The sequence below is a fragment of the Pleuronectes platessa genome, chromosome 2 (assembly GCF_947347685.1).
Source record: "Pleuronectes platessa chromosome 2, fPlePla1.1, whole genome shotgun sequence".
In the NCBI taxonomy this organism is placed as follows: Eukaryota; Metazoa; Chordata; class Actinopteri; order Pleuronectiformes; family Pleuronectidae; genus Pleuronectes; species Pleuronectes platessa.
In genome coordinates this window covers 11,996,902-12,019,837 of record NC_070627.1, presented here as the reverse complement: position 1 = coordinate 12,019,837, position 22,936 = coordinate 11,996,902, and the positions used below count along the sequence as shown (strand labels likewise).

Below are 22,936 nucleotides of genomic sequence, written 5' to 3'. Positions count from 1 at the left end.
CGGGGGATTTTCACTGACTCAGGAACTCAATTTAACCTCCACCCTCCTATAGCCTTGCCCTCGGTGATGGCCGGGCCCCCTTCCTCCCTCCTCCCCCCCCCGACTAACACTAACAGTGGCTGTCTGCTGGGCCTGATAGAGAGTGGCTCCACGCTAAGTCATTACACACAGAGCACAGCCTAATTACACACAGACAGCCCCCCCCATGTAACCTGCCAAAAGGGTCAGTGCTCTTAGAAGTGACAGCATTAAGAGAGCAGCTACACAAACCCCCCCATGTTGAGAGATAAGGCCTGGCGGGGACGTCTCCAGCGTGGCGTGTTTGTGCCTTTATGTGGGTGGGTGTGTGGGGGGGTGCAACCTCAACGACCTTCCATATCTGCCCCCGCTGAGAGACGTCACAGTCGGCTCCATCTTTTTTTTCCTTTTTTGACCAATCTCCGGGGCTCCGCAGCACAACACACAGCCCTGGCAGGTCTGAGGGGACACACTGACTCAACTGGATATTTCTCCATGTTGAGCGTCACTGGACCGATTCTACAGCACGGCCGACTCCTGCCAAACTGGCTGTTTCCATAGAAACGCGACACTTAATGACCGATAACAGAAAACGACCGGGGTAAAAAAAAAACAGGAGAGGGAGAAAGACACTGACAAAGAGCGATGGGGAGAGACAGAGGGAGATCTTGTGGAACAAAAGAAGCAATTTAGTATCGGAGGACAGCGTGAAACCTGATTATGCCGTCAGTGTAAATGATCACTAATTTCCCTCTGTCCAGCTGGCCCAGATTAATGCCTCCCCATTCTGCAGTGTAGACGGAGAGCCAGGGCTTAACCATTCCACTTGGCACCCCTCCAAACCCATGGCCTTAATAAAATAGAGAAAAAAACAGCATGCAGCAGCAAAATATCTATATTTTTCCATCAAATTATAAAGTCGAATAATATCAATTGGATTGAATATGATAAGATAGCGCAAGCATCGATTTTGGTCAGAAGCTCAGCCCTCTACACCTCCAGGCTTCATCAACAAACCTGTGGTCAGATATTTTCCAGACACAACTGATCCCTTAACTGAGATACCTAACCTGCAAAATACACAGAGGATGACATCTACTCCCATAGATATATAGAAATAGTTAACATTAGACTCGTAGAAGAACATTAATAATCAATAATATTATAAATTCAATGATCATTAGGAAAATAACTTAAAAGTAATGCCTTGCTCTTATAGTTTTTTTCTGTGGGATCTGTAATATTTTATTATTATAAGGTAAAATCGTAATTTGATGATAAAATGAATATGTACAGAAGTCAAACATTTTCACAGGTGCCTTACATTTCTGTGTTTTACTAAATGGTTTGACATTAAAGCAGATCCCGGCCTGTTAAATTCAGAGCACTCATATTTTTGGCTTGATAAAATATTTGAGTTTGGCTTGCCCACGGCTCTGGTCCTGAAAGTCCCAGATAATGATCCCTCCGAGTGTGACTTTAATATTTAAATATTTGACATAATCGGAGAGTTGAGTGCAACTCCGCAGACTCCAGGTCAGAGGTAAAACATCCTGTGTGATCACAAATCAGATGAGTGCAAGTGTTCAACAGCGGTGTGCTTTGATGTTTCTCTGCAGAGCTCGCCCACTGGTTTCCACATAACTGGGTCTGATCCCTCTCATCAGAACCACCACGCTGTTTGGCTGCTGAAGCCCCGCAATTTTACTCCTCTATGCATGCTGTTCTGATTATTCATAAAGCAAGCAATTACACATCCATTAAACCTGCAAATACAAAACTGGGGATCAGCTAGGGTTGTCACATGGATCAGGTTCATTACGGAAAACATCCACAGCCTGTGTGAGTCAAAACCGATTCTGAAATCATGGTTGACTGTCGAGCGATTAAAAGCCAACAACAGTGTGGGTCCTCGACACCTGAGGACAGAACAGGGGCCACAAATGAAAGGGAACATCAAGGGGTCTGCAAAAGTGGCAGCATTGAATAAAGTACAATTCATTTTTCTAAATGCAGCACACTGGATTCGAATTTTAAATTCTCTTGTAAAATTTTGGATACACTGTAGCAAACTGTTTAATAATGCTTAACCTCAATTTCCAAGACTGTGTTCTCTATAGTTCAGCCAGATGCTTGAAATCCAACACATTGTAGCTCAACATATTGTCTCTGATCAGTGTAAGGCCCATTTACAGTCTATGTCCTATTATTTATAAATGATGTAATGGAGCTTTATTATGCTTTTTGCTTTACGCACATTTTCATTTTGTGCACAATTTTCTAAAAACTAGCAGAATCATTTCCACCAGAGAAATACTGACTGCTATATGTGGGACACAAACCACTGCAGTGAACAAATGTTAATATAGCAGTTTTGCTTACATTCACAAATAGTCTTTTAGCATCAGAAATGAGACGGAATGAAAGCCTGATGTTTCCACTACGTTTCACAGCATTTTGCTCTTTTAGTATCAACCATCTCCAGGATGTTTCTCTTCTCTGACATTTCTTAGTGATCTAAGATGTGCACATTACAAACAGAGTCAGTCTGAAGCAGCAGGAAAAATGAAAGCATAGTATATCATAGTAGTTTCCAATACCATGTGTTCAACTGATTGTGACTGATTACAGTTTGTGCGTTCTGGTGTTGGGTGTGTACCTGTTTTATGAAGTGTGTAATTGAGCTCTCTGTGTCCTAATGACGGTTTCCTCCTTCCAGCCTCCACAACACAGTCTCCCACTGACAATGTGCTTTTGTATTTTGTCAATTTTAGTAGTTACTTAAGTTGAGTTTGTGAATCAGTTGCGTACTGTGAAGGTCCACTGCGTTTCACATGTGTAAGAATGTAGGTAAAAGAAAAACAGGTGTTGAGTTGGTGAAAAATGAAAAAGAACTTTATACAACCTTAAAATATTTATTGAAGGTTGTCTAAAAATACACTATTAAGAAAATTGTACTGATCATTAATACACAGTTATAACGTTTTAACCTAATGTATTAAATTTGGGGTTTGACTTGATCCAAGTAACATTTTTATTTAGGATGATATATTCTGAATTAGAAAAACTAATTATTTTCACATTATCACAACTCAGAATCTTTACTTCTGCTTCAAGCTGGAGAAACATTAATATGTTGTGTCCACTTAACTTTCAGTTTCTCAAAGATCATGGATTTTGGTTTGTTTATTTGGATCTATTGTCGAGTCTCATCCCTCAAGAAGCTTTTGCTATTTTGTTTAATGGCTTAAATTAATTAGAAAACAATCCATCGAACATTCACTCTATTGAGCTCATGACTATAATTGTGAAAGAGATAATAAGGCAATTTGTATGTCGGACTGATGATATCTAATGACACTTGATTAATGACAAAACAAAAGCCTATTTATATCATTGACAATGTGACTTTACAGAGCAAAGGATGAAGTAAACACAGTTTGAAAAAAACACAAGTTAGCAAAACTTAACTGTTTTGCAATTACTGACAATTAAATATTCTAACTTACCTGGACTGAGTGACTTCTTTATTTGTTGGCATCATTTTAATTCATATTTAAAGTCTGATTATAATTTTTTTTATGTAATAATAACTTAATTGTTACGCATGCCACACTGTATAAATCAAACCAATTCTGCTTATTACACAGTCAACCTAAGAAAACATGATGGAACTCAAGTGGTAACCAATCAGGGACCAGCAGGACAGATTGAAGTCTTGTTAGGAGCATAGGAGGTAACATCTCAAGCGTGTGTGAGCCTGACAATTCTGACACTCAACAAAAAAAACATCTCATCTTTGGGCCAACATTCCTCACCGTTCTCCTTTCCACACAAACGCAATTTTGATGAGAAACAATTTACAACAACAAATTCAGCGGCAGAAAAAGACGACTTCAATCCCCCCCGAAAGTTGCGTGGCATAAACGAAGACAACATTCCAGGAAGAGCTGTCAATCAGCATTTGTACAACGTGTGCATCGTTACTGGGCAACAATCAATGCCTCAGAAACACAGGCTGCTCTTTGAAAAGCTTACAACCACACGACTAAAATAGAGATCAATGTAAGGCCTTGTTTACTATGTTATCATACAACACACACACACAGACACACACACATACACGTGGCTGCAACAGTGGCTTTTCTACCCATTAAAACAAACAGAAACACATTTAACACAATGCCGCACAACTAAGGATAAGACCTGGAGTAATGAGCATGTGGTTCAGTTACGATGTGTCGCCTGCAGATACTTTTATTTTCACAATAAAACGCGGCTAAAACATTCAATTTATTAAAAACACTCCTCGCAAAACCAACAGTTGCGTCTCGAGAGAATTAAAAGGTTCTGGAAAACGTTCTGCAAAGTCACGATGTCAAACGCGTTCGCAGGTTGCCAAAGCCTTGTCTCGTCTCTAGTGGGTCAGAGGCTAATTTAAATAAAACAACTGTGCTGGAGAAACCTGCAGCGCAGCCGGTGAAAGTCACATCACGCAAAGTCAAAGCTTAGTTTGAGAATGTGGGTCGCCCAAACATTTCAGAAGAGGTAATGGAACATTTATTATTATAACATTTATTATGGTGTCTGCGAAGAAAAGGGGAAGGTATTGCAATAGAGGGAGCCATGTACGTTTGTTCTTGTCAATCGACGGAGAGTTGTTAGATCATATCCCCCCCCCCCCCCCCCCCCCCCCCCAGCGTGGCACAGAGGTGCAGAGACGGGCTGATGAGAGGTTCCTCTTCCATCATTCATGTCTCGCATGTGTGCTTTAGTGTTTGCGCGTGTCAGAAAAAGTTTGAGGCAGAGGGACCGTGAACCAGCCTGACTGATGGCTGAAAAGAATGATCCTCTTAGAAGCCGGAAAGTTTACGCTTTGGTGCACAAATTTGCAAAGCTAGAGTACAAAGAAAAGGTTTCATGAAATGCTCGTTCTTCAAGCTGTAAGTTTCAATTTCCACTTTAGCGAGTCTGTTGCCGCGGCTTCTTTATGACGGGGAGTAGAATAAAAAAAGGTAGACACAAGAGTCAGACCATGATTCTCATACCTGAGTTGAATATTTTGTCCTGGTGTATTAGATCACCCCCCGACACAAACACACACACACACCACACAAATGTGGTCCTTTCAACGCAATGACACTGAGGTAATACGAGCCAGTCACACATTCCAATTGGTCTGATGGGGCCAGGCTAATTTGCACTAAATGAGATTTCGGCCACATCGCTCTGACTTCATTCTGGTTTCTTTATGTCCCATTAGATCTTTGATTACCAGTTGTTTTAGGACATCTGGAGTCACAGCTACTTAAAAGTATGCAAAAATCCCCTCTCATCCACCTGTACTTTCATATTACAAACATTATTATTAAGACTGCATGAAAAATATAGCCATGAAAAACATATGCGGGTTTCTAATAACTTATTAATATCTAGTTAGGAAGGGATGTGTCTGTTAGAGATGCTCTTCTAGTCAGCAAGTGCAGCAAGGCTTCAGTCATGGGCCTATAAAATGGGCTGTTTGTCTTGTGTTCATTGTTTTCTATTTTATCTTATACTATAAATGTTTCTGGTATTTTTAATAAAATTGTCAAATATTTCCACATGTTTATTCTGTAAAATCTATTTTCTATTATTATATTTATCCACCTGGTGCATCTACCAGTATATTTACATAATGTTTTTGTGCTGGCTTCATACTTAGCGTATTATAATAATTATGTTCTTTACTCATTTGAAGTTAATTCAAAAGAAAACGATAACTACACACGTACAATTACATTCTTCTTCTACAAAGTCGTGGAGAGGTTGTTATTTTTATTGAGGTGAGCCTCTACTGGTTTCATGATCCAAATTCATCTCTTTGTTAAACTCTTTTTCTCTTTCATTGCGAATTATTTCTTTCCTGGCCCTTAATCTATCTCACTCAGTTTATATTGGATTTGATTTAACATGGTTTGAGAGAACAAAATGCAGACCCCCCCCCCCCACACACACACACACACACACACACACACACACACACACACTTCATTCTAAACTTAAACTAAACTGACGCAGACTTGGCAGCTCTGCAGTGAAAGTTGAACTGGAGTGTGTTGAATACACAGAGAGGGACCTGCAAAGTTGACCTCAGCCTCGGCTCGCAACTCATACAGAGACTGAAGAGTTGAGTCACACTGAGAGCTGCGACTAAAAGCTGCTGGTTTCAGATCAGCAGTCCACTGGACACGGACACACAGGCCTGTGCAAGAGCCGTCCGGTTCCTAATCACACACGAGCCATAAAAACAAAAATAATGCCTGACAGCCAATTTGAAACAAAGACATGTGGATGTGTTTAAAAGGAGCTGCTGAAGTGAGTCCTGCAGTCGGCAGGTCGGTGGGTCATTAGCTCATGTACACTGGTGAAGAGCTGAGGTGCTGAGAGGAGTCCCAGCAGAAGGCTCCGCACATGTAGCAGTGAATTTAACATTACATAGTACCCTGGAGGCCATGCTGGCTTTACATCTCTGTTCCCAAGCCCCAGCACACACACACACACATGAAAACACAGATACGCACACACACACACACTTGCACAAACACACACATCCCCTGAGCCACCTTCAATGCCAAGATCTCTTCACAAATACACCACAGTGCTGAGCTAAAAAGGGATTTCACTGTCAGTGCCTTCTTCCTTATGATGTGACTGAGTCTTTCTCTCATGTGCACAAACGTCAGCCAAGCTCCACTCTCTCTACTCTCTACTCTCTCCGTTACACAAACACACACCCTTGTGTCCACACATAACTCGCTACACTCCTGTATCTTTGCATCCGTATTACATTATGAGGCATGATCAGTCCTGGATGGACTATTTATCCTCTTCATTTGCCTCTAAATCCCGTCCAATACAAACAGCTTTATCCCTTTTCCCGCTCCGCAGACCAGCGACGTCTTTTTATCTGGAGCAGTAACACACACATACACACACACACAATGTACAACTGCATCAGGATCAGTTTCGGCTGAGTACAACTGAATAATTCACTGGAGGTTTATTTACAATGAGCTTTCATTATGGGTACAGACACGTGCTCAGTGCACTATCATGCGAGATAGGTCGTAGTTAAAGTTACCATTTTATTGATATGCAGAAATAAATGGCACAAGAATTCAGCCTGAAATTAAACACACGATATGTAACATCGGCTGCTCCGGCTCTCTCAATCAAATCAATATACACAAAGGACCTGGTTCGATGACGTCCTGAGGCAGCGTGGGATCATGGGAGTCGTTGTCTCCACCACCATTGCCGATGGAAATCTACCTGACGTGACTCAGACGCACATCATGTTCACGAATGAGGTCATGAATTAAAGTTTTATGCAAGTTACGCAGCAAATAGCAATAAATGACCGTGATTCATTACAAGTGACCTATATAAACAGTGGAAGAGAAAACAGCTGACCGGCCAACTGGCTCGCAGTATCTTTCCTTCGTCATACGTCGCTTGCCTCAGTGGATAGAGCAGAATCTGGCAGAGCCACGGCTAAAGGAGATGTGAAACAGTTAATCTGCGACCGAAATGAAACCTCCCGGTGCCTTTTCCTGGGTTCGAACAACTTGATGCTTGAAGCACAGTGACACATTATTGCAAAAGGTTTCTTGCTCTTTTTCTTTTTTACTAAGAAGATGAACCACTCTCCTTAGTCGGTTGAATTTGCTCACTTGTCATCAAACTGTTCTTGTTTTCACCAAAGACATTTTGACATGTTCCAGTCAGAAAAAAACAGGTTTAAATAATGAAATGAACGAGAGGCTGGATTTCCATTTAGCTGCTTCAGTTTCAGAGTCTTTTTATAGTCGTGCTGACTCACTGGCGTCACAGGGTCACAGCTAACTGGGGCACCTGAACAGAATAGAACCATTGTTACTGTTATTGTTGAGGTGGTAATAGCTTTTCCTAATGTGACAAGTGAAAAGGTCTTGAGGACTTCCTGGACTTCTCCTCCACAGTGGCTCAAAAGTTAAGCCTAAACAAATAATGGAGCTGATGAAGGTTGACCTTGATTTTTATCTCAATTGTTTTGTTCGCATGTTGATGGCTGTGATCGAGACAAACATCTATGTAACTACAGTATGTGATTTTGTATTAAGTTAAGTTTGAGAAAGATTGACAAGTATATATCGGGGAAGTTATTACGAGATGCTCCCTGTGTGGTTTAGATGAAATTCTCTGTGCTGATGTGTATTGGCTGGAGACTCCTGGTCCTGCTGCTGAAACAAAAGGGTTTCCACGACCGGGGTCTGAGAGAACGGGGGTTTCACTGAGAGAAACAGGTTTCTTCTTGAGTCTCAGCAGAGGCCTGATGTAAATGTGTTGTGAGACTTCGAAGGGGTCCTCATTCAGATTGAAGGTGACCAAATCTAAGCCTGAAGACAACACGCAGAGAGCTGATTGGATAAACATTCTGCCTCTGTGAAAGGAGGGGCTTATTTACTATATAGCAAATGTGATTTCATTGTTCAGAGCCATTGACTCAAAGTCTGAAAGTGACAAGAGTGCTCTGGCCCCTAGCCGCAGCTAGGTTGAATTGTATGAACCAGAAAATAATGGCTTGTATTGTTATGTATTAAAAATCCCAATACAAGTATGTAATGATATTTCACGTATGGTGTCTTATCGACGGTGAAACAGCGTGTGGGTGAGCACGTGAAAATCTTTACCCAAACATAATCCTAACATAAACTCAAAATGGCTCTGAATACGCACGTTATTTTCTACCTGTTTTAAGTAATTTAATCACCGGTATCGCTGTACGAGTTTGTGAGAGAGCTTACGTACTGTAAATGTAACTACCGAGGGGCATACATGCAGTAAGTGGGTGTATTTGTATTAGCAAAGGCCCTATACACTGTTAAATTTAGCCCTCATAGACGCAGTAAGTATGTTCTGAATAACCATGAGAGAGGACTTCCCACAGTGGCACTTACAGCCGAGTGCGTATGTGTGCGTGGGTGCAGGTAACACAGCGGGATGAGGTAAGGTCTCTGTGGATTAGTGAACAACCTCTGGAGGAGACAATAAGAGGCCGTCAGGGGGGGGAGGAGGGGGAAGGAGGAGGGACATTAATGAAATATGAATGTGCTTACTGAATAGCTGTCGCGGCCGGGCCTGTTGATGGCTGCGGCATATTCAAACTACACCCTGTGCGGCTTGATGACTTTACCTCCCCTCCGCTGACCCCGGCCGTCTGCAGACGTCGCTCTAATCAGCATACACCTCATCGCAATCACAATCACCTGCACAAATTATCCTCATCGCCTCCATCACGCTCCTCCGTCGCCATCTCCACCCGCTCCGTCCGCATCGACGCTTTCGCCGCGCGGCCGAATCACGCCGCCCCAGGAAATGGAAGTTGGCCAGATCAATAAATACAATATCAAATTAAATTAGCTGCCAAAATGAGGTGGAAATGTGAAATTGAGTGTGTGGAGGCGACGGGAGGAGAAACGCGATCCAGGCCGAACAATCAGAAAGCTCGTTTTTGACACGCAGGCAAAACAGTGTGGTGAGGTCACCGCTTCCTGGTATTGATTCAGAAATGAGTTAAAGGAGGTGAGGCACTTACGCTTTGGTGTGCGTGTGTGTGTGTGTGTGTGTGTGTGCATGTGTGAGCGTGTGTGCGTGTGTGTCTGTGTGACCGTGACATCATTCCTGCAGTGTCTAATCAAGGGGAAAGGGATCTGGCTTTTGCAGGAGGGCTGTAATGGAAACACAATTGACCTGCTTTAGTAAGAAAAACACGACACCTGCACTCTGCCCACACTTTCACAGAGACACCGAACGCCTCCAGTTCACCTGGCGACACCACGCGGCCTCACCACCTGCCAACAGATCCCCGCGTGTATCTCCGCTCTTTTGAAGTTTTATCTTTTCTCGGCGAAGGACAGCGATTCGACGCGTGGCAACACTCCATCTGTTCATTTCAATATGAATGAGGGTGTAAGTTCTGTGCTGCTGGAGCGGGCGGGGATGTGAAATTGCGGCCGGCGTGCCGAGTGGCCCCGACACGCAGGGTTAATTCAAACCTCCTTTGATGTCTGCCTGTGTGTGAAATGAGGTGGTGGTCCAGAGGTAACACAAACACACACCAGCACATGCACGGACCGTCGCTCGCCCATACACGTGTCGTAATCATCACACTCCCAAAAATACAAACTCAAGTGACCACACGTGTAGCCGCACGGATCCGAGATCACAGGCGGCACCTGAGCTCGTGTCACATCCTGCATCAGAACTAAATCCATCGCACTCTTCAGGACTTAACTCTTGAGCTTCCCCAAACATTTCGCTCACACGCCATCCACATCGGCACCACAATGGGGGCTAAGCTGCCTGTAAGTAAAAACACACACTGCCGGCTTACACACAATGTAAAGCAGATGCTGCAGTTATACAGCGATGAGAGTCAGATTGAATTTCTAACTCTTGTGTACAAAACATACTCTATCTGATTAAGTTGGCTGTAGCCAGTGGCCCAAAAAGACTTGTTCCCAGTTAAGTGATTGATTTATGTATCCCTGCTACATTTCCCTCGACGCTTACTCATTCAAATTTGAGTATATAAGTTAAATCACATGAAGAAAAGCATTTAGCTTGAATTTAATCAGAACAACTATGTGGTAAAGACATTTGATTTTGAATACAGTGTTAAAACGTCAACTGAATTAAGTGAACAAAATATCATAAAGGCACAATTAGCGATAAACTCTGCACATGGTTTTCAGTTTATTGTCCAACCTGTAGTTTCAGACATCTGGACAAATATACATTTTCCATGAATATATATAATGTTCTTATGTAAATAGATTTGGTTTTATTGTAACTTACCCTTATTCCAAAGGGAAAGTATTACATGGTACAAATCACAGCAGCATTAACGGCACACTGGGACAAAGCTACTCAACAATTTCATGAATGTAACAGTGATGATAAAGGTTTGACAATGTTAACTGTAATATTGGTTTGGGAATGAAAATATTTCTCATTATCTTTCAATTTTACTGTGAAATAACACAAACAAAGAGGTAACGATGTTCTATTAGTCTCTAATTCTCTAATAGTTTAAGGGAGTCCCACAGGTGTTGATGTGACCGGTTGGGGAAAAAAAGTGAAATTCAGTTTATATACTTTGAATTTGTTTCTCCAGGACTGTGACACTTCAGAGTCAGGTTCACATCCTGAGATTTGCATGTGGTTCAGGCTAGACTACAGAGGCCCTGTGTTGAGATTTGGTTTGGATTAAAGCCAGACTATTATGGATTTTTGTTAATATCGATTTTAGGGAGAAAAACATTTCTGACACCAATTAATCTGCCAAAATGTCTGCATTTTAAAATTTGAAAAATTATTCCAAGATGTTCTAATCAAATGTAATTGAGACTTGATATTTACATTTAACCATTAACATTTTTATGTATAAAAAGAACACAAAAAAAATCAAATACATTGAGCTAGAATTAGAATTTTCAAGTTAAATATCAACATTAAGATAGACATATTTTGCATGATCTAAATATCTTGGTAGAAATTCTATTTATCATCGTAAACATCTTTAAAATTAAATTAAATTAAAATAGCAAAGACAAACCTAATTTGTATTTTAAATGCTTCGGCTGTTGGTGAAATGGAGGTTTTCAAATCAGCAAACATAAATGTCCCATGTGTTCCGTCTGTGAAGGGCCTAAAATCAGTGAACTGATTAAACATAGGGCTCAAGTCAACAATGCACCTGTTTGTCCTGTTTCAATTTAGATTAGCACAATGAAGAAAAACCCACAATCTCTCAAAACAATTAAAAACGTTGCCACTTAACATTTACAAATACTGTATATTCTGCATACTGAAAATCTCCCACTGATTAAAAGCACTCCCTCAAAAAGCAGCCAACAAATGTTACTTCTGAGAGACAGGGTCTGTATATAGGGAATGTGTTTGTGTTTACAAAGGTAGTGTATTTATATGTATACATGCATTAGTGTGTTTGTAATGCTGCAATTGTGGTGCTGGAGCAAAAATCCCATCAAACAACTGAGCAACTGGGAAAAGGGCCAGAGGCAGAGATGAGAGTAAGACCAGCTCAAAGCAAGAGAAGAGGGTAGATAGATTGTGGAGTGAGGGGGAGCGTCTTCTCCACATTTAAAGAAGAGGGAGAGAGAGAGAGAGAGAGAGAGAGAGAGAGAGAGAGAGAGAGAGAGAGAGAGAGAGAGAGAGAGAGAGAGCAAGGCAGGAGACACAGCGGGAGCTACGATCTGCAGAATTAAAAAGATGTAGGTAGCACTTCTTAAGACTCCGTTCTGAAGACAGTGGAGAGTCCTCTCTGCCTACATGATCAGACATTAAAACCACTTCACTGGACTTCTGCGTCGGTTCGGCCGTCGAGGACCACCCACCGCCGCGGCAAGCCAATCAAAGTCTTTCAGAAGTGTGACCAATCAATCACAGGCGAGTGCAGGTGGAGGAGAAAGAGAAGAGGAGGAGGACAGAACCCCGGAGACTCCAGCGCTCACCCGAAAACCCTCTCGCATGCAAACGCGCATTTCCAAAAAAGACCCATGCATTTTGTGCACGACAGATGCAAAGACCACACCTACCACTTCACACGCAGAGAAGCACTCCCTGTGTAGTGGGATGAATAAGGCACTTCACACCTGGAATTTTCTAGGGCATCACGCCACTCTACATTACCACTGCAGCCCACTCAGGGAGCTCTGCCCAGCTTTTTGTCCCTGTCGAGCGTAGATAGCACCGAAGACACATCCCGCGCTCTATGAAACATCAAACAGAAGACCACTGGAAATTACCCGTGCACGCTCGCACGCATGCACACGCTGCAAATAAGACGGAGACAAGGAGAAAAGATGTGCAGCGTAGGCAAAATAAAGCATCTTCCTCTGACAGGGCTGGAGCTTTAGCAGACCTCTAATCCCTCTCTGACACATAATGCTATATTGTCTTCCTTCCCAGCGAGTGCGAGGCCTTCGTTCCTCCACCAACAAGCCACTGGTGGTGTTGGCTTTTTTTTGGCTTTTTTCTGGCTTTACCCAGTAACAATTAGTTACACAAATACACAAAAGTCCCCAAATGTACCACAGTGAAAGTCAGTAGCATGCAGACCCTCCGATCATCTGTTTTGTTCTGTGCTCCCCCCCCCCCCCCCCCCCCATAGTTGGTCTTTACAGCTCCATCCACTGCACTGGAATCAACAAGCACGCACGCACACACACACACACACACACACACACACACACAGATAAATAAATCCTCACACACAGCACACACTGTGTAGCGCTGTGTCTTTAAAGCCTGCATAATTGATTTCAGTCACCTGGATTTACTCCAAGACTGAACACTGAAAACCTGAGGAGGGTTTAAAATAGTGGCTAATAAATAAAAACACAGGGCAGAGATATATATACAAGCCAAAACAAAAAAATATCATTTTTATCGCAATAAATATATTATACAACAGGGGTCTTCAACGTTCTTCAGGACAAGGAACCCCCAAACTGCTACTATATATATTGTATGAAATTGTGTTTTTTATTAAGCTGGGCCTAGTGCCATGTATAAACATAGCTACCCTGTTATTGTGCAATCAATACTAAGCTATTCAAATAATACACAGAATGATAACGTCTTCTGCCTCCGGTTATCCGTTCGTTATTATATGCTGGATTCATGTTAATGTGTATTTAAAGACATTTAAATTTGTTGGAAACAATTGGTTGACAAAAAAAATAATTTTCTAATCAACCAAACATTTTGCGACCCCCTGTTGACGACCACTGTTATAAAAGATTCGCAGATTTCAGTTTAAATTCTAATTAAATCAGTTTTACGAAGGTTCACCAGAACAAAAAACGTATTTGTGAATATGCAGAGTCTGTGGGCAGGGGACAAGATGGTGGGGCCTGAAGCCTTCTGGCTCCGGTTTCCCGTTTGATCAGTCGAGTATAAGCAGGCTTTGGTCGCCTGCAGGTAAACAGTCCGTGTGGAGAGCACAAGAGGAGGAACACACCGGCCTTTTGATTCATCTGCATTCACCTGGAGAGAGCTGTAACTAGAGATCAGCCAGATGTCATCTGGACCTAAAACACCTACAGAGAGTATCAGTGTTTGTGTTTTGTGAGGAGACACGTTCGACTCGGACTGGAACCAGTGGAATATCCGCTGTCTACATTGGAACCCTGTTATATTGGAAGTTCCCCTCAGAGGCAATTCATCATCAGATGTTGGTCGCTGGGCTCCGAGACGGCATTGACCTTTACCGTCGACCTCCAAAATCAGTTCATCCTAGAATCCATGAGAACGTTTGAAGATACAGGCTACGTCTGTCGTGGAGGATTAAAAACAAACATAATATGAAAAATGGAGACTGGGCACAATCTGGTTCGACTTTTTCTAAACTGTCCCATTTCTATTGCAAAGCCATTTCAAGTAATTCCCTCTAAACACTAACACGGGGATATCTGCGTGCAGGGCTGCGCGCTGCAGATATATGTATTTTCATTTATATAAACACCGTCAACCAGTGCCAGGCCATCAAGCCGGGGAGCTGAGGAATCCTTGTAACCTTCCCCAGTGTCAGAAAACCAATAACAGGGCAGAAAAATAAATAGCGTGTGTGTTTGTGTGTCTTTCTGTTCTCCAGTCAGTGCAGGGGAGTCGGAGGCTGGGAGTAATGGTGCTGACCAGCTCTCCCACTGCTTGACGCTTAGCTTGCCACTGGTTTTGTGTGCCTCTTATGTCCACTGTTATGGGGTTTTTGGTTTTATTTTGTTTTTTGTTTTGGGTAAATATACATAAATGCTAGAGTTGGCAAATCACCAGGGTAAATTGGGCTGCACAAAGGATTCAAATAGGGGAAAAGAGCAGCTCACTAATAGAGCGTGTCTAAGCTTTCTATGACCCTGATGTGTGACCCTGATGGCCGCACGCTCTAGGGATGTGCTAATGGGACGTCTGAATGGGACTGAAGCCAGGTTTAGAAAGTGAACATTTATTCCACCTGGGCAAACAAATGGATGGGTAACTGCTGCAGGTAAAAAGGTTGCATAATTTAGGTCAGATTATTATGTATCACATCAGTTATTTTGGTTCCTCCCATGTGTCCAGACCAGCATTAGGAGTGGTTCATATAGACAGAGGTGTTACATTGATGCACAGGAAAATAATTCTGAGACATTGAACATCTCCATAATCACCAGTAGTACTGAACTTCAAGTATCATATCTAAACCCTGAATGAAAAATGTGAAACAACTCTTAGCCCAAATCAATATTTTATATGAAAATAATGTAAACAAAAGTAAATTAACTTAACTTTCACTTCCATTTTGATTCTAGTGCACATTATCAATTACGATTGGTCAGTCTGCCTGATGGAGAAAAGGCACTAGGAGTAAAGTAACAGCAGAGCTCAGTTCAGCTTCTCTTTGGTCTGAACATGAGAATGTTTGAGCTCATAAAAAGCATCATGATCTTTTATGGTGACACATTAACTTTTACCTGGACTGACTAGACCTGCACAATTTTTGTACTGTAATAATACCAATGAATGACTCAATTTTAATATGCATAGAGTACACACCGTGGTGTCTACTGATGTGCTGCACAGCAGCTATCACCAGACATGAACTTTTCAGACCAGTTCATTTTCGGAAATGAACTGGACAGTTGGTGTCTGCTGCTAGGACTGACCAGTGTCGGCACTTATCATCAAAAGCTCTGGGATCTCGTTGTCTGTCCAAGCCGACGTCTTCTTCTGTGTCTTCTGTGTCTTCAACATACATGGCTTCACCTCTTCAGTGTGAGATATTTATATTATTATATTGTCTTGTTTTTTACTTTCACGTCCGTCGGATGTTAAAATACATCATCAACACGCTCGCTCTCTCAGGTACTATTTCTGAAAAATCTTCCCGTTACTATCACATGAGCTCACTCTGATATTTCCCGGACATTTTACTACTGACGGTAAAAGTTCTGGAAAATATCCGGAGCAACTGACTTAAAATTCCAGGAAAAGGCACTGGACTTGAGTGCATGTCTGAAAGCAGCTAAAGACTTCAGAGGAGCTCATCGGGAGAGAGACCCGGAGAGTCAACAATCTGCTGAAAACGCCTGTGATGTTTCAGACACATCCAGATAACAGGCTGCGGTTGTATAAGGTCCAGAAGGTCGAGGGGGAGGGAGAGTTGAGGGGGAGGTCTGTGCTGTCTCCCTCTCTCTTTCTTATTCTCTCTCCTTTAAAGGTAACTGCTCATGGGGGGAGGCGGGACCCTCAGTTCTTCCTGTAAACTGTCCACAGACCCAAGAAGCTTTTAAATCAAGAAACAAATGGTAGTGATAAGCCCCTCACATCTACAACTCGATGGATCAGTGGTGCAGAGACAGCGGGTGGTGACGCTGACATCCTCTTTAGGGGGGGGGGGGGGGGGGGGGTGAAGAGTGAGAGCAGGGGTGATGTCTAGTGTAGGCCTGGGCATTTGAGACAGATTATTGTCTATTTCTGTATGCACTTTATAGAGAGATCTGCGTTTGTCGAGAACGACTGTGAGCAACCTACTGTTTCCAGGAAGTGGAAGAAAGGTTTGGAGAAACATAAGAAACGTTCGGGTTTGTGTTCAGCCTGCGCATGACACCTCCCTCGAAGTTATGGAATCATACCTGTGCTGATCAAATTGAACCAGAAGCAACGCTAACAACATGAAGGAAGACTTACCATCCGCCTGTGCCTGCACACACACTAACACACACACACACACACACACACACACACACACACACAAGTGCACTGGAAGCACTAGAGGCAAGAAGGTCTGTACTGAGATAAACCAGAAGCCAGCATGTGGTCAGCCGGCTGACTGACATACTGTCGCTCACACAGCACAGACACACAGTGAAGGGCAGAAGTGAGGGGAAAAGAGCAAAAATATAATATATTCAAATAAACAAATTAAGGTAAAAGAGTGAGTGAATCCTACAGCCATTAACCAGCACTCTGTCTTTCCATCCTCCTCCCTCCACGTGTGGGTTTATTGATCTGGTCGTGCATTTCCAGGCTTCAGGTTTCCGGTAATCAAGAGCAGCAAATGGCGAGAAGATAGGGCGTGGCGGCAGACGGGTCCCCCGAGCGCAGAGTTGGGAAGAGCCAGGAAAAAGTTAAGGGTTTCATGAGAAGTCACGTGCACCAAATTATTGATGCCGATTAGACTTGTCTCACTGAAATGAATTTGAGAGAGTTCAACTTATGAAACACAGCAGCAGCATTTAAAAGGTTTGCTTAAACTGAACTTTAAACTGAGTACATTTCCCTGACTCTATGTGCAGGTGGGAATAAGACATTGATGCAATGTAACCAAGTACATATCGCCCTATTAAAGGAAGTGGAAGATACACTCTATGTCCTTGCCTCATACCCCACCCCTCCAGAAAATTTCATGGAAAGCGACTCAGTAGTTTTGAGTAGCAAAAACGCAACCTCATTGGTGGAGATAACAAAGCTGTGTAGTTGAAAGGTGTCCATGATTTACTAACAGTTCCACGAAGAGTTATTTTAAGAATCAAAGTCCAAAATCTGAATTAAAACGTGTCCAGCAAAACAAACATGATCTCCTTTCCTACGAACCATTATATCTTTATCATACCAAACTGCAGGAGCTGCCATTAGCTGTGAGCCATTGACTAAATTACATAACTGTATACGATTAGGTCATTAAAACTAGATCCACTTCAATCAGCTACAACAGTTATATTAATGCCGGAGAAAATGTAATACTGCTAACTAACAACCAAATGCAGAAAAAAAACACCCACCATTCTTTGGCAGAACGAGTACTTCTACTTTTTTTACATTATCGACGATGATAATTAACTTAGATGTGCTACTTTTACATACTGTAAGGACTCGAGTACTTCTGCCATCCGAGCATCTCCCCGCCTGTGCATGTACAGCTAGCACATTCAGAGTGTGTGGCCACCTGGTAATATCTGTGACAAACCATCAAATCACTATAATGACAGCATGTGGGTGTACTGCTCACGTGGGCCTCACATTAATAGTGCTCCGACCGAGCCCGAGGATAAGGGAACAATGCCAGGGTCCACTGCCCCCCCTCATCGCCACGTACTGTCACACATCAAACGCAGCAGCACGCGGGATAATGAGGAGGATAAGGACTATAAACAGCATCCGTCTGCTCACATTCAAATGTACTAATTCTCGTCCTTCCCCTCTATCATTTCATCCATCTTAAGTAGTTTAACTCTAAATATACACACAGAACTGCCTGAACATCCATCTCAGTTGTCAAGCCATTCTTCATCCTTTCCCTCTCTAAAAAAACCTCCTCCTCCTCCTCCTCCTCTTCCTCCTCCGCTCTAAAAGCCGCCCACTCTTCTTGTCTCTCCGAAACTTCCAGCTCCTCCGACACGTCACTCTACCTCCGTCTTTCCTTCACACACCCCAGGCAGGATAACATTTTGACCGAAACCTGGGCCGATCATATAAAATGTGATTTTTAACCATTGAAATAACGTTTGTTTAAGATGTGACAGACTTGAAGCTGGAGCACACATGAGTACAAAACTCAAAACACAACTAAATATTGTATATCTCTGCGTTGGTAAAGGCAACTGACTCAAAATGTATTCAGCTATTTTCTGTGCTGCCCTGTCTCAGCCTCTCTCTCTATCTATCTCTCTCTCGCTCTCTCTCTCTTTCACCCGCTACCTCGCTTGTCAGAAAAAATAAAACCTCAGCCACGGGGAACTGAGCAGACCACATTATATTCAACTTACTTCCTTGTCTCTTTCCATGTAAGACAAACTCAGAAATAATTTGCACACACTTTACATTTTTTTTTGTCTATGACAATAAAGTGCGCATGAGGAGGAAGGGGGCACAGAGGGAGGCAATCTTGTTACCAGCCGGCATAGCCCTGGGAAGATTTCTATCAGACACACGTATAGTGAGAGGCATCCATTTAGAAAATGGCTTTTCTAGGCATGCTGGGCCATTTAGCGCACCCTGTGACGACTCCTGTTTGGGGCCATGATAAATGTTCTCTCACACCCGCTCTGCACACAGTCAGGCCAGCACACACACACACACACACACACACACACACACACACACATGCAGCCATATGGGCACCTTACACAAGACATCACTGGGTTGGGCCTGAATGGGTTTCGCTTACAGAACTAAACCTCAGACACTTGTGGTGTAAATTAGATTAAATTCACAGAATGTAAAGCCCACTGAGCACATCATGTCAAACATAGATCCCAGTTTTTAACAACCATAACATATTCAAAACAAACAGAGTACATTCTCCAGCCGGACCAATGTGGATATTAAGAGTAATACATGTCTGATATGTCAGAAGATTCATTTATATATGGAACACAAATCGGCAATGATTCCTAAGATGTGTTTAACAAACACACATATAATCAGGTGTAGAACTTGAACGAAGAAAACAAACTGAATTTGTGACTTGGACTGTAAACATAAAGGAGCATCTTTTCTGTATTGTTCATTCTTTAAAATAAAAGTTGACTCTTGAAAATGGTGTCATTACATTGTTGCTTCATAACAAAAATTATATTTGTTGTTATTAGTCATTTTTAGAAACTTACAATTGTCAATACATTGTTTACAAAGATGTATTCATGTTTGAATTGAATGTAAAAGTGTTTATTTACTTAATTAAACCTGGTTGTATTTGTGTTTTACTTTAGTTATTTATAATAAATTCATGATAATAAAGAATAAAGTAGATGGCTATACTGTAAAATATCAAGCCTCAATTACATTTCCTCGTCATAAGGGTTTGATAACAACATCAGGGGAATTTTTGCAAAATATATATTTTTAAAAGTATATCAGACGATTTATCGTATCAGGAAATATTTTTATCCCAGAAGATTGGTGCAAATAAATGATTTCTGATGAAAGAACAACATTTTGGAGATTCTGAATTTGTATCAGACAGAAAGAAGAACTTTCACCTTGAAACCATGTGTAACAAGAATAAAGCTGGTTAGAAATTCACATTGCTCAGTGGAAATGCAGAAAGAAATATTTGCACAAACTGAAAAAGGCAAATATTCTGATGGCTAAACATTCCCAGTCATGTTTTGTTTACACTGGGCTGACTGCTCAAACTCAACCTATACCTCCCACATGCCATCTGAACATCTGCCTGATATCCACCAATCGTTAACCTTTACATTAGCACGTTCCCCGCCATCTCACTTCCTCCTCTCTAGGATCCATCAATGTCGACACCACACTATGAGCCGTCCCACTAACCACTGGAGCTGCCTGTGTTAGAGCTGCCACAGGCACCGCACCGGCTGGATGAATCACACTCACCCAAACAGCAATAATGAAGCATTTATCTCAGGGTGCATTACAAACCCTGGAAGCTCGGTGAACATGCGCACATGGCGGGAAAATGATGAAATCGTGTCAATCACACTCGGCTCAACCATCTGCTCGACCACAAGACAGACACGTGTTACCCACAGCCGCATACTGGGACGCACACACAAACAAGCCACTTCATTTGCGGCTGAGGATGTTTATTTAAACAAATTCACTTTTTGCATATAAAAAAATTTAGCACACGAAATGAGATTTTGTTAAAAATAAGTAAATTCTGAATTGATAAGGATTTTCTGGTTCAAGAAAATTGAAAGAAGCTGATTTTCATGGAAAAAGTAAAAACTATCTCAAAAATAAAGTTACAGGCTGGAACTAAATGTTTTTGCAGTGCTCTTACAAACACTATGTGTGTGTGTGCGTGTGTGTGTGTTTGTGTCTGTGTGTGTGTGTGTTTACACAAGGACTTGAGAGTCTATGTTGTACAGCCTCAGCCGGGACACTCTTACTGATTAATAATGGAGGACAGTAGCAGCGTGTCACATGCAAGCGTGACGTCAACTCACCGATCTCATCTGCTGGGTTCCGGTGACGTGCTGCAGAACCTTTTCCAGCTCCTTCTCGATACGTCCGGCCCAGTGAATCATTCTGGAAAATGAAATTAAACATCGTCAATCGGCAGCCCTCCACATTATCTCATCAGCATGTCATCACACAGACACTGGTTTCTCCGTCGAGTCATGACAGTGAGTCTGTTTGTAAAGTGCGTCTCCTGCCATCTTTGTGTGTCTCCCAAACTATGCTTCCTTCCAGATCCCTATTTGGAACTCATGCCGTCCATCTCTGCTAATGTCTGGGTGAGTCATCGGCAACCTCTCTTCATATCACACCTTGCATATATCCAGTCGTCTCTGGCAGGACTGGCGGCGAACGTGTCCGCCTTGGCTCGGTTGGGATCAGCGGCTCTGCAATAAAACTGCTCTGGTCTGACAGAAGTGCACCCTAAGCAGGAGCTGATCTCCGGTAGACGGAGCCAACTTTGGAATTAAGAGATCAAACGGCTGGAGCTCATCACTGTATATCTCCCAGCAAGCAACACATGACTTAATGGATCCAGATTTTCACTAGATCATTTTAAAGCTGCGGCGAGAGGCCAACCCGTCAACCTGGACACACGCTGCACAACCGTGTGCGTGACCGACGACAGAAACTCTCACTCAATGTCAGTCAGATGAATAAACTCTGTTGTGTGTTTGCGAGCCAACCACTGACTGCGTGCCAACCTTTTCCTTTCAGCGGCCCGCAGATAGCTAATCACTAGCATCAACAGCACAACAGAGTCGTTTGTCTTTTAATGTGACGCTGGAGAAAAATGTCATCTTTAAATGTCAGATTTGCTCAGAAGACAAGCAGGGAGACAGATTTATTAAATTGCACAAATCTGCCGAGCGGTGACAGAGCCCGACGTGATCACAGAGCCGGAGCGCGCCTCATCAGGAGAGTAACAGGAGAGCAAACACAGCCAGCGAGCACAGGGCCCTGGCTGTGTTTACAGGGACAAGATTATGAGGACGCGAGAGGGCCTCCGAAAAGCACCGTGCAGAGCGGGACCGCTGGGGAGAGGCCGCTGACTATGAAAAGGTCACCTCGATATGAAATAAAAACAAGCTTACAGTGAGAGCAGAGCGGAGCACGCTGCAGTGATACTAACACTGAGGGACATTACCTCTGTCCCCGAGCCAGGCAGACTTCTTACGCAACTTCATTAGTCTACATGCTACACAAACACACACACACACACACACACAGTACATACACAGCTTTGACAGAATGACATGCAAGAAGAGGGCCCTACGTTATGTCTCATCCTGTCAGTACATGTGAAGATGCACATTGCAAACACTTTGGCCAGAATAGTCAAGACATCAACCGATCTTAGGAATATTATTGATCATTTGGGTTTCACTATCAGTGTTTGATTTAAACTAGTTGTAGATAAGAGAGATAAGAGATATAATAATTACAGTTTTTATCTAATTGTAAAGCAGGTAAATGTATTCTGTATTCTATATTCTATACTCTGTATTCTGTATTCTATATTCTGTATTCTGTATTCTGTATTCTGTATTCAGCTCTAAGCTCTAAGTACCGAGGCTGGACAATACATTTATATTATTGGATATTTTCTCTCCCTCTATAATCTCTCAAATATATAATCCTGTGGAGATATTGTGTGTCACAGATAAAATGAAGAAACTATTTGACATAGTGACAAAACTCTGTCAATATGAGCAAACATTAGTGCAAATTTACAACGTGAGATTATCAAATATTTGAGTAAATATCCAGTCAAATTATCGAGATAAGTAAACTTAATTTGGTTCCCAGTCAGGTATGATTGAGAAAATGAAATGAGATTGGATGAACTGTGTGTCGGCTACAGTCGGCCACCATCTTTATTCTGCTGCAAAGG

The 22,936-nt window shown here is 42.3% G+C and overlaps 1 protein-coding gene across 2 annotated transcripts in view; it reads right to left on the bottom strand.

Moving 5' to 3' along the window:
- Window positions 1-22,936, bottom strand: part of cacna2d2a (calcium channel, voltage-dependent, alpha 2/delta subunit 2a) — a 145,302-nt gene that overhangs the window by 118,782 nt on the left and 3,584 nt on the right. For both annotated transcript variants that reach the window (XM_053433352.1, XM_053433360.1), the window contains exon 2: window positions 21,030-21,111. In XM_053433352.1, coding sequence (XP_053289327.1) covers window positions 21,030-21,111 — 82 coding nt within the window. The remainder of the gene's footprint in view (window positions 1-21,029; window positions 21,112-22,936) is intronic.